General features: G+C 38.7%; 1 protein-coding gene across 3 annotated transcripts in view; it reads right to left on the bottom strand.

Moving 5' to 3' along the window:
• APLF (aprataxin and PNKP like factor) overlaps positions 1–12,103 on the bottom strand; it is an 82,844-nt gene extending 70,741 nt beyond the window's left edge. The window contains exon 1 of one of the 3 annotated variants that reach the window (XM_019440534.2): positions 11,766–12,103. In XM_019440534.2, coding sequence (XP_019296079.1) covers positions 11,766–11,861 — 96 coding nt within the window. In that variant the 5' untranslated portion in view covers positions 11,862–12,103. The remainder of the gene's footprint in view (positions 1–11,765) is intronic. The other 2 variants (XM_019440528.2, XM_019440517.2) reach the window with 2 other exon arrangements.
• Positions 12,104–12,224: the final 121 nt, after the last annotated feature.

The following is a 12,224-nucleotide window of genomic DNA, read 5'->3' as shown; positions in this document are numbered from 1 at the left end:
TCCGCAGTGTCAGTGCATAGCATGACACGTGGCTTGAACCTATCTATCAACCATGAGATCATGACCTGAGCCAAAATCAAGAGTCAGACCCTTAACCAGCTAAGCCACCCAGGCACTCCATGTATTATCTTAAGTCTTCACAAAACCTGAGGAGAAGACATTATTACCTTCATTTTGTAAGTGAGAAATATAAGTGCAGAGAGGCTAAGCAACTACTTATAGTTACACAGCCAATAAGCAGCAGGACCAGGACTTGAACCCAAGGAATCTGATTCTAGGGACAGGACACTCTTGCTTTTAACACTGTATTGCCTCCCTCATTATCATTACATAAAATACAATTTTTTAGATTATTTACCATCAGCTTAACTATCTAAACTAGAACATACCAAAGAACTGGAAATAAGGTAGAATGACTATTTAACAAGCAAGTAGACATTCTGAGAAAATCAAGCCCTAAATGAAATTCCAGAAGGTCTTGGGACACCTGGGTGGCTCAGTCGATTAAGCGTCTGACTTCGGCTCAGGTCACGATCTCACAGTTTGTGAGTTCAAGCCCCACATCAGGCTCTGTGCTGACAGATCACAGTCTGGAGCCTGCTTTGGATTCTGTGTCTCCCTCTCTCTGCCTCTCCCATGGTGACGTCCTGTCTCTCTTTCTCTCAAAAATAAATAAACAGTAAAAAATTAATAAAAAAAAAATTCCAGAAGGTCTTCAGGTTTCCATTTATTCATTTATTCTAATGTCATACCCAAATCTAACAAGCTGTGTTATATGAATTTGCAATTCTCTATTCACAGCAAACAATAAAGTGGATAGGGTTTAACAGGCAGTGCATTAACACTGGGGGAAAATGATTGCTATTGGTCTGTAAGTAGAAAGAGAAAGGCTATGGAAAAGCAAAGAAACCCAAAGACTCAGAAAGAATGTACTGGCTAGAAGCTACAGAGAATAGGGACAAATGGCACAGCATACTTCAAAAAGTACTACTTACACTTACCAGGGTCTACTTATTGATTACCCTATTTAAATGAAAATTTCATTTGACAGTCAGACATTTCACATCTTAAGAAAGCCATAAAAATAGTTAAAATAGAGGAATTCCCATTTCCTAGCAAATAACTGCAGTCACCTAAATACTAATCATACCATACAAAAAAAATCAGAGATCAACAAATAAACACATAAAACCACCTACATTCCATATGTAAAGCACAACTAGGAGACAGAGATTACCACAAACTTTACATATAGGAGGGGAAAGAAACACCAAGTGCAGATCAAGCTTCAAGGCAAGTGATAACTGGGAGGAAGAGAAGAGAGGGAATGAGAACCTAGGGGTGGTGGGGCACAGATAGTATCACTCTCAGAAATAGTCACGCCTTGAGTAGGAAATAAAACACATCTCACATCCAGCAGTTCAGTGGTCCAGCAAAACTGGAAACAATTTGGGCATCAATAGGAATAATGGTAACAATGGAATACAAACACTGAATACAAAAATAATCCATGAGTTCACAATGAACTCAAAAAAAGGGCCTGGGGCTAGGGCTGGGAGGAAAAGCCCTTCTTCATAAAAGAATCCCAGCTAATGAAGAAGAAATGATCGAACCAGAAAAATCACTATTTTGCAACTACAAATATAATAATTGACTCAGTAACGGACCAGTGGATGTTAACTTTCAGGTGAAAGCTTGATGAGAAAAAGAATATTCCTGAGGTCTCAAAGCATCATTGCACAGATTACTCACAAAGGGAACTGTGTCTTTTTTGGGGAAGTCTGATAGACACCACCTTTCCCAAGTGACCACCCAACATCGCCAACAACAGCACAAACTCCTAGCTGGGCCTTGTGATAAGCTGCTTCAATTTCACATCGAATATGTAATATTCTTGCCCAAAATGTTTAACCTGAATCCTATTATATAGAAACAATCAGACAATCAAAATTGTGGGCCTTCTTTAAAACAACTGGCCTGGACTCCTAAAAACATGAATGCCATGAAAGACAGAATAGTTCTAGATTAAAGAAGATAACGTTTGATTGGATCCTAATTTTTTTAAATGCCAAAAATGGACATTATTGGAAAAGTTGTGTAAAATTAAATATAGGACCATTAAAATTTACTGTCCAATTATAAATTTCTCAAGTGTGGTAAGTTTATATGTATGTACATAACAGTTTATATATACTTATGTATGTATATATACATTTTATATAAAAATGTTCTTGCTCTTAGGTGATACATGTTGACATATTTAAGGATGAAGAGCCAAAATCCATACAATGTACCTTCAGAAGGGTTCAGAAAACAATACATATATGAGAAAAAAACAAATATATATATATATATATGTATATATATGTATATATATATACATATATATATATAAGTGTGTATATATGACAGATAAAGAACATATGGCAAAATGTTACCATTAATCTGCTAAAGACATATTAAGTGTTCATTGTACTATTCTTTCAACTTTTTCTGCAGGTCTGTAATCTTTCAAAATGAAAAGTTGAGGGAAAAATAGTTACATTTTCAAATATGTTGGTGCCTAAAAGGTTTATTATCAAATTACCTAGAAAATGTAGTATATGATTGCTAAATGACATAAATACACCATCTCAGTAAAATTTATTTACAGTCATCTCAGTAAAATTAATAAGACTCTTTCTATAGTAAATTTTTCTAACTTCTTCGCTTGAGACTGGGTACCACAAACTGGTAGCCGATTGGCTACAAATCATTCAGGCTGGTTTTTTTCTCTCAGGTTTTGAAAAGTGTATGCACCCTCCATCTCACCACAGCGCTCAGCACCCGTACAATCTCCCACCGAACACCTTTCACTCTTTAGTGTATGCCTGGCCTCTGCAGGCATTTGAATTTGCAACTTATGATTTGAGGCACACCTTTTTTAAGACTTTAATTTTTTTTCTTTTAGATATTATTTTAAGTCATCTCTATACCCAACATGGGGCTCGAAATCATAACCCTGAGATCCAAGAGACGCACGTTCCCCCAGCTAACCAGCTTGGCAGCCCCAAAACTACACCTATGCTTTCAGATGCCAGTTCTTCACATGTGACATCGTATACCAGATGCTACTAGTCGCTTGATCAATAGCTATTCATTTCTTCGTCCATACTAATATCTACTCTCCTTTTGTTTAGGCCAACAAGGTACCCATTTAAAAATATCCAAATGCCCAGAACTCCTCATAGCTATGGATAGCCAAACGACAAGTTCTAGGAAAGGATACGAGAGGGAGTGTGTATTAACGACGTTTTCTAGTTTCCGTATCTGATGTTTTAATATCTGGCACCTTGAACTAAGGAAGGACTACCCCAAGGGTTATCAGGTTCTTAGAGACAGTAAATGACTCACCTGCAAGTATACCTTTCATATGCAAAATAACCAATCTAAAGTCTGTACCCCCAATTATGGCTTTACCTCGCTCTTATGCTGTGCTAATCACCCCAGGACTAGGCATCAGACAACTAGGGACAGCCCATACAGCTCAGAGCTCATAAAATTATTCAAAACTAGACCACCCGACACCTGTTTATCTTGCCTTGCCCATTCATTCCTAAGAAAGTTGTGAGAAAGGCTTTCCTGCAGTTCCCCTAGCTCTCTCTGCCTTCTGCCTCCCACCAATCTCACGTGGCCCTGCATGGCATGGTGTGCCTTTCTTTCTCTTGGGAACTGTGAGTAATAAATTATCTTCAGTGGCAATCATCTCATGATCTGTTGGCTTCACCATTCCTGAACAAAACAACAAAATCTCCATTTTAAAACAGTGGAGCTTCTGGAAAGATTATTGTCTTCAAGATAACAAGGAACAGGCTCGAAAGGAGTGGACCTTTTTTTGCCCTGTGCCTTTCTCTTTTCTTCCTGCTTAAATGGGACGCTTCAAAGTACAGCAGCCATCTCGACTGCAGGCATGAATCACGTGCAAAGGATGACCAAGGAGGAACACAGAAGAGCCGGTTCCTTGAGTATCTGCAACAGCCCCGGGCTGACTGCCCCTGAGATTCTCTTACAAAAGAAAAATCAATTTGGTTTGCCACATCTCGGTTACCTGCAGCCAAAAGCAATTATGATTAATATCCTTTACTTCAACAATACTGGACATCTAATAACAAATTTATTTATGTTCAGCCAGTCAGAGAAGGAATAGTAGAAAACAGAGAAGCTAACCAAATCTGTGCATTCAAGCACAAGAATTTTTTTTAGTATTAAAAAAACTGCACAGCATACAGCAGGAGCTGAAGCATACGCAGGCTACAGGGTAATGCTGAAATCACTCCTATCCTTTGTTAACAACAGCTGAAATGACAGAAATTCTCCTTCAGACACTACAGAACAAATGTTTTTTACTTGAATTCTTCATACTGTTTCTTGAATGGGGACAGGACTCTGTCTTTTGTATTGATACAATGTGGATCCCTTCTCTTTGATTTTCTGGTTCTGAATTGAATGTTTCCTGATAAGGACAAGTCCTTTCGCCTTGTCTTCATGTCTCATTTTTAAGACATGAAGTTTGTGCTAGAAGAAAAGATAAAGACATGAAAACATAAAAGAATTGTTTGTGAGTTGTTTGACAAATACTTATTTTTGACATCTACTGAAGTCACACAGAATGAAGATTTTCTTACGCTACTAGCAGAAATGCTTGGAGGTCTCTGACCTATTTGTTTATTATTTCCAAAATTCTAAAAATAAAAAACAAACCTGAATAAAATAAAAGCAGAAAAGTTACTGGACCCTGAAATAGAATAGACTGGTACCTTTCATTTCATTTTTGCCTATATATATTTACTAAAAAACCAACAACAGTCCATTTTTCTTAAAATGTTTTCCTACAGAAATTTCTGAATATCACAGGCAAGTATAATGTATCTCGTAAATATAATATCCCCATGTAGCCTGGCTCCTATAAACACAAGAACAGAGAAGAGGCAAGATTTGCTTTTTCCAATATGAATTACAGAAGACACCAAAGGGTAAGGTAATAAAATTTTTCTTGTACAATACTTAATAACTTACAGTGCTTTCACACAAGATTGTCTAGTTTGCTCTATTAACAACAGACAAATAAAAAATAGGCAAATTCAAACTTCCACGGTAGAGAAAAATTAAAAAAAAAAAAAACCCATCTGGTAGGAGATTTGAATCTGTATCATGAGAAAATGCATAAACCTAAAGAAGCATAGGCTCTACTTTAGGCATAGTTTGCATAAAATATCTTCCTCAAACTTTTGTGTATATATGTGGCAAGTACATAAAACCTAAAATTAAGACCCAAATTAAACAGACTCATTGTTGACAAACCTGTTGATGAAGCATAAAAGTTTCGTATCTAGAGTGCTTCCCAGTTACCAGATCCAAGATCCACTCCCCAGAGCTCAATCTACCTTGAGACTCTGTCAAAACATTAGATAAGTCAATCTTATTCCTCAAAATTGCAAAAGTTAGTTGACACAAGGTGTTTAATGTTACCATACTTGGAATGTACCAAAGTTCATTTTTCTGATATTAACAAAGGGCAAGTTTGAGGAAACAAACATAGGCTCTCTAGAGAGATTCCAGTAAGCTCTCTTTAAAAGGTTATTAAAACACTGGATGTGAAATGGTCTTTGAACTTGTGAAACACTTTCCCATAAGACCAATGGTATAATAGTAGTTAGGCTATCAGGTTACCTCACAACTATCTATTTAATCCACAATACTGATGAAATATGGATCACTTAGATTTTAAAAAGTAAAATGCAATACCTGCTGAGCTCCTAATTCAAGGTTGCTGAATAGCCAGCCAATATGATAAAACTGGGCTGACTTAATGCCACTGAGGTTTCAACTCACCCAACCTGCTTGGCTTGCAATGCTACTTGTGAAGTGAATGCTATACAAACATAAGAACATTATCCTCACCAATGATATGATAGATGGCATCATAATAGAGACAATACAATGAGTAAAAACATAAGCAGAGCTTAGGAAGACAAAACTGGGTTGAAATCTCCACTTGGGACTTCGATAAATTAAAGTTTCTCAATAAAATTCAGTTCAGCAAAAATGTCTTAAAAGACTTATTCTGTGCCAAGCATTCTTAGTGTGTCCAGAAGTGGTTTTCAACTCTGATTTCACAACAGAATCATCTTCAGAGCGTTTAAAAATACAGATACCCAGGGACGCCTGGGTGGCTCAGTCGGTTAAGCATCTGACTTTGGCTCAGGTCATGATCTCACGGTTCGTGAGTTCAAGCCCCGCCGTGGGAGCCTGCTTCAGATTCTGCCTCCCTCTCTCTGCCCCTTCCTAGTTCACACTCTGTCTCTCTCTCTCAAAAATAAAAAACATTAAAAAAATAATAATAAGTAAATAAAAATACAGATACCCAAATGCTACCTACAAGAATCAAAATACCAGTGGAAGGAACATAGAGAGAGGTACAAAAGCATGTGAGAAGATGGTATATTCAGGCTGAGTAGTACGTGGGAGATAATTTGGAGAGATTGATTTAGAAATAAATATATGTAAAATATACAGGAATATACATACATATGAAAAGTAATTCACTATGCACCTATTATAATGTCCAAAACCCAAAGCACTGAGAACACCAAATGCTGGTGAAGTTGCGGAACAACAGGAAATCATTCATGGATGGTGGGGATGCAAAATGGTACAGCCACATTGAAAGACAGTTGGCAGCTTTTTACAAAACTAAACACACTCTTAACATATGGTCCAGCAATTGAGCTCCTTGGTATTTACCCAAATGAACTGAAAACTTATGTCTACACAAAAACTTGCACATGGATGGTTGTAACAGCTTTATTCATAACCGCCACAACTTGGAAGTAACCAAGATATCCTTCAGCAGGTAAATGGATAAACTATGGAACATTCAGATATTGCAATATTACCCATCATTAAAAAGCCATGAGAAGACATGGAGGAACCTTAAATACCATTACTAAGTGAAAGAAGTCAGCCTAAAAAAGTCTATATTTACATACTGTATAATTCCAACTATACGATATGCTGGAAAAGGTAAATTATGGAGACAGTAAAAAGTTCAGTAGGTTGGGAAAGGAAGAAAGAACAGAAAGAGCATAGAGGATTTTTAAGGCAGTGAAACTATTCTGTGCAATACTACAATACCTGATATGTGTCATTACACATTTGTCAAAACCCACACAATGTGCACCAGGAATGAAGCTTAGTGCTAAACCATGGACTTTGAATGATAATGACAAGTCAATATAGGTTCATTGGATATACCAGTGTGGTGCAAGATATCGACAGCGAAGAAAGGTGGGGTGAGGAACAGAGATGAAAACTCTCTGTATTTTGTACTCAATTCTGCCATGAACCTAAGACTGCTGAAAAAAATAAAGCCTATTTTAAAGAAGAAAAATAAATACTGTAAAAGCAAAGTCCATAAAAGTTAAAAGGGGATCAGTGATGTAATGTGATTATCCCACAAGCCTGGTCAGCACTTACCCAATCACCCAATCGGTCATACACTTTCTGTCTTGGACCCGGGAAATCATACATCCACTGAGCCTGAAGGGCCTTTCCCTCTCTACCACCCACTCTCCACCTACCAAACAGCTAACTGTTCTGACACTCCAAAGACAACTCAATGTCACTGAGTCAGGAAGCCTTCCCTAACCCCTCATCTTAACTGTGGGTTCCTTCCTATACCTCTCTGTATCATGTAACATCCTTTTCTGTTTGGCTCATAGTACTGAAACAAAATTTTTAATTAAATGTGACCTTTCAGAAGTTGGAGGTTATATCTAAAAATCCAGATTTCTTACTACTATTTTTTTTTTCATGTTTCTTACTAATCTTGAAAATAACCATAGGACTTTGTTACCAGGTGGGCATAGGGGTGAGTGGCAGGGACCACATTACAGGTCATTTTCCTTGTGGCCTTCCCAACATTTAGGCAGCTGTCATCTATGACACTGCTGTGATTTATTTACCATCATCCCTGTGCTGTTTTTCCTACACAGTCCCATTTCATTCACTCAGGTGCCTGCCTGGTTCCAGTTCCCATTTGAGGTGCCAAATGCTATTTAGTTACTTGTTTCTCTGACTCTCATACCTAGGAAACTAAGTTTCTTGAGAGTAATGACTTGTTTCTCTTTCATCCTTCCATTCTGACTACAGTATATATTGAACTATTTTCTGAATTCACTAAATGAAAATGAAATAGGAAATGGAATACAAAAAAATGCTAACATTCAATCCATCATGAATGTTGCTCTGAAAGCTTTAACAGTTGGTAGCACTGCTTCTTTGTTATGCTTAAATTCACTTCAAAATTCTATATCCTTTTCAAACCTAAGTTACAAGTAGGCTCTTTTTGAGGGTTGGAAGAATGAGAAGCAGAGACACAGAAAAGGAAGAGATCATGTCCTTTGAAGGCCTACTATGTGCCAGACACTGTACTAGACTAAAAAGGTGCAGGAGATGGAGGGGATACCCAGCAGCTAGGAGTGCTTGGCACATCCCTAGGGACCAGATAGGACTAGGTTCCAGAAAGGCCAGTGAGATTCTGCAAAAGGCACAAACAATACAGAGTTGCCAGGCCAGGGAGTGGTTACTGGCTACTTTTGTATAAACTTTGTAGGACACTTATAGCATTCTTAGAAATGGTGAACTGATACCAGGGAAGGTCTATATTAGAGTCCATGACTATCCCCACCCACAACCAAGGGCCTCTTCTCTTTTCAATTAAAGCAGTAGATTCTATTACACCTGCCGTTAAGACTCACTAGATAGCTGGCATTGTCCTTTTTCCTTGGAGGAAACAGATTAGAAACGAATGTGTCATATAATCCCCATCAAAACAGAAAAAGGGAAATTTGAAATTAGAAACGGTGGTTTTCATTTAAGAGTATAATCAGCTTTTTAAAAAGCGTATATAATCAGCTTTAGAGAAAAACTATAAAGCAAATAATTTGGCCTAAAGGTACTCTTGAGATGCTATACTGTAAAACCTTAACTAAAGTTAAATTTTTTACTTAAGATAAATTATAGTTTCACATATAGTTGGAAGATATAATACACAAAGATCTCTTGTACCATATCTCCAGTTTGCCCAGCAGTAACATCTTGTAACACTATAGTCCAGTATCACAACAGGATACTAATATTGATACAGTCAAGATACAGAATATTTCCACCACCACACAAATCCTCATGTTGCTGTGTTATAGCCATACCAGTCTCCTTCTGCTCCCCTCTCCACTTCTTTTAACTCCTGGCAACCACTAATCTGTTCTCCATGTTTACAATTTTGTAATTGCAATAATGTCATGTAAGTGAATTCATACAATATGTAACCTTTGGGATTGGCTGACTTCAGCCAGTATAATTCCATGGAGATTCATCTTGGTGTAAAACCTTTAACTGGTATGGATCATAAAACACAATTACAACCTGGTAAAGTAACCAAGACCTCAGGTTCCCTGATGACTCCCACTAAAGTAAATGTCACAAGAACATTAAATTTCACCGTACTCTGTTATCTATAAGTGGTCTTTATATGTGCTCTCCTGCCACTGTAAAGACAAAGACATTCTCATCAATTTGTTTCACCACCAAGCCCATTTTACACATTGGAATTAAAAACCTTTATGTTTGTGTGGCCATGAACGCTTGTGAAACTTGTCTCCAAAAAAACATAACCTGTTAAATGAGTTCAAAAATCATTATTAATCATTAAATATTAATGATTAATAATCACATTATGAGTAATTTACAATGAACATCCTGAGTTTTCCCACTTGAAGTAAGTCTTTGCTCTCTCACACTACAAAAAAAAGCATCACTGGAATAACTGCTGTTTGAAATAGCACCTTCATGTTGAGTTTTAACCACTGCAAAGAAAGAATATCTTTTTTAAAAAACCACAAGCTGATTTGTTCTTCAAATTTTTCCTTTAACACACTTAGGACACTGTTCATAACCACTTCTAATATCTGCCAAACTTGGCAAGAGAATGTCATCACAGAATGATTATTCGAAAAGGAGAAGCAAAATTCTGACCAGACAGACTAACTTTCTACTCCTTACTATTTGAAGACAGGAACCAAGCAGGCTCATCTCACATCAGCAAGCCTATAATACAAAGATCAAGCTACAAGTAATGAAAGAGTCTGCAACCTGTTGCCATGTTTATAAAACACAGGCCTAAAATTCATCGACCCTTAACCAGAAACACAGTACTCTGTATTGGTGATACAATTTGTTAAGCAAATCAAAATTCACTTGTGAACAGACATAAGGTTTCTAGATGAAGCACATACTCTGTTAAATTTCATATGTATATATATGTATACACACACACATATATTTAAATATATATGGAGAAAGGAGGAAGGGAGGGAAGAAGGAAACAAATCTCTCAGGTAGTTCTCTCAAATTCAAATGTTTGTGTAAACTAACAAACTATGGGGGAAAGTAGCAATGTTATTTAAACATTTAAGTAATTATTTGTCCAGTAAAAAAAAATAAATACCAGGTGAACTTCAACTGTCTCAATAACCTTACTATCCATATATGTACACACACACATACACATTGATTAGGACTGACCTCTGCATCAGAACCCCCAAGTACCACTCCTTTTCCTGTGCCAAGAAGGAGCCTAAGGCTAATAATATCAATGGTTCCAGGTAGACACTGGAGGCTAGCCAGGATAACAGTCCACACTCCTCACTGGCTGGCATTAGCTCACTGACACAGGTTTGTCTCCAGAGGCCAAGAGAAAACTCCTAGAGGGCAGAGACCTAGATCTCATTCATCTTTGTAACCCCACAGTGCTACCGTCTGCAAAGGTGCTGCGCAAAGTGGGCACTAAACAAAATATGCTGAATGTTACAAAAAATAATATATCTGTTTTAGGCAGAGATCTATAAAATTTAAGAATGCAACAGGAAAATTTCCTAACTCCTAAACATCCCAAAGAGGGTGGAGAATATATAGCTTAGTGGCACTACATGTCCAAAAGCTTATTTATAAGCACCCTTTAAATAACCGCTCTATGGCTCAATTTTCTCTTCTGAACAATGAAGATAATAAGAGCACCTAATTCCTAGGATTTTGAAGTGATTAAAAAGTTGGGACACGTAAAGTCCTTAGATCAATGTCCGGAACACTACACTCTACTTTAAGGGTTAGCTGCTGATATTACTGAAAAAGACTATTCCATAAAAGTAAGGCCCATACAGTCCCACAAGAGGCCAAAAGCTTAAAAGAAATCATTCTAGGAAAGAGAAGATCAGGGGTTGGCAAACTTTTCCTGTAAAGGGCCAAATTCTACTGTAAATACTGTGGCTTGTCAGGCCAAGAGGCAATAGCCTCAACTCTTGGGCCAATTGTTCTTCCTAAAAGGCTAATAGGTTTTTTGTTTGTTTGTTTACATTTCACATTTTAAAACTTAAGAACCATCCTTAGTACATGGCTCCATACAAAAACAGCCTGGATTTGGACCCAGGGCCATAGTTTGCTGACCCCTGGATAAGATTATAATGATCATACAAATCAGTGCTTATTAAGGGCACCACTATAAAACGTTTGTGAGCTGTTTAAAGTTGACTGAAAACCGTGCTGCTCCCTAGCTTCTAAAATCCAGACAGGCAGGGCCGGGTGGTAGGGAAGCCAGAAACGGGGCTTCAGGAGACAGCCAGGATCTCGCACGGCTCTCCGGGTCCGGCCGAGCCCCCTGCCACACTTACTCGCAGCAGCGGCCCGCGGCCGATCACCGTCTCCCCGGGCGCCAGGGCCACCCGGGGGCCGCCGTCCTGCGGTTGCAGCTCGAAGCCCCCGGACATGGCGGCGAAGACTACACCCCTTGGCAAGGAGACGGTCCCCGCAGCCGTTTCCGCCTTCCATGGACACGCACAGGGCCTAGGCAGGCCCTCGGAAAAATGCAGGGGGAGGGGGAGCACAAGCTCCGCTCGGGGGTGTCCAGGCCTGGCACGGCAGGAGCTCTGGCGCCGCAGCAGGAGCCCCGCCTCTCCTCTCCGGCCAGTGACGCGCTCCGGGATTCCTCCAACACTCCGCCTCAAAATTATTTTTTAAAAGCCCCGGCTAACCACCCCACCACCCCGCTTTCTCACCGCCCACCCGTCACAGGGGACGTCGGGCCTTGTAGTCCGTGGCGCCCTCCTTCTCCTCTCTTGCTGAGTTGAGAC

Source organism: Panthera pardus, unplaced genomic scaffold, assembly GCF_024362965.1.
Source record: "Panthera pardus isolate Hobbes unplaced genomic scaffold, ASM2436296v1 HiC_scaffold_25, whole genome shotgun sequence".
Classification (NCBI taxonomy): Eukaryota; Metazoa; Chordata; class Mammalia; order Carnivora; family Felidae; genus Panthera; species Panthera pardus.
The sequence above is the reverse complement of the archived record's forward strand: the minus strand, read 5'-3'. Positions and strand labels throughout refer to the sequence as shown.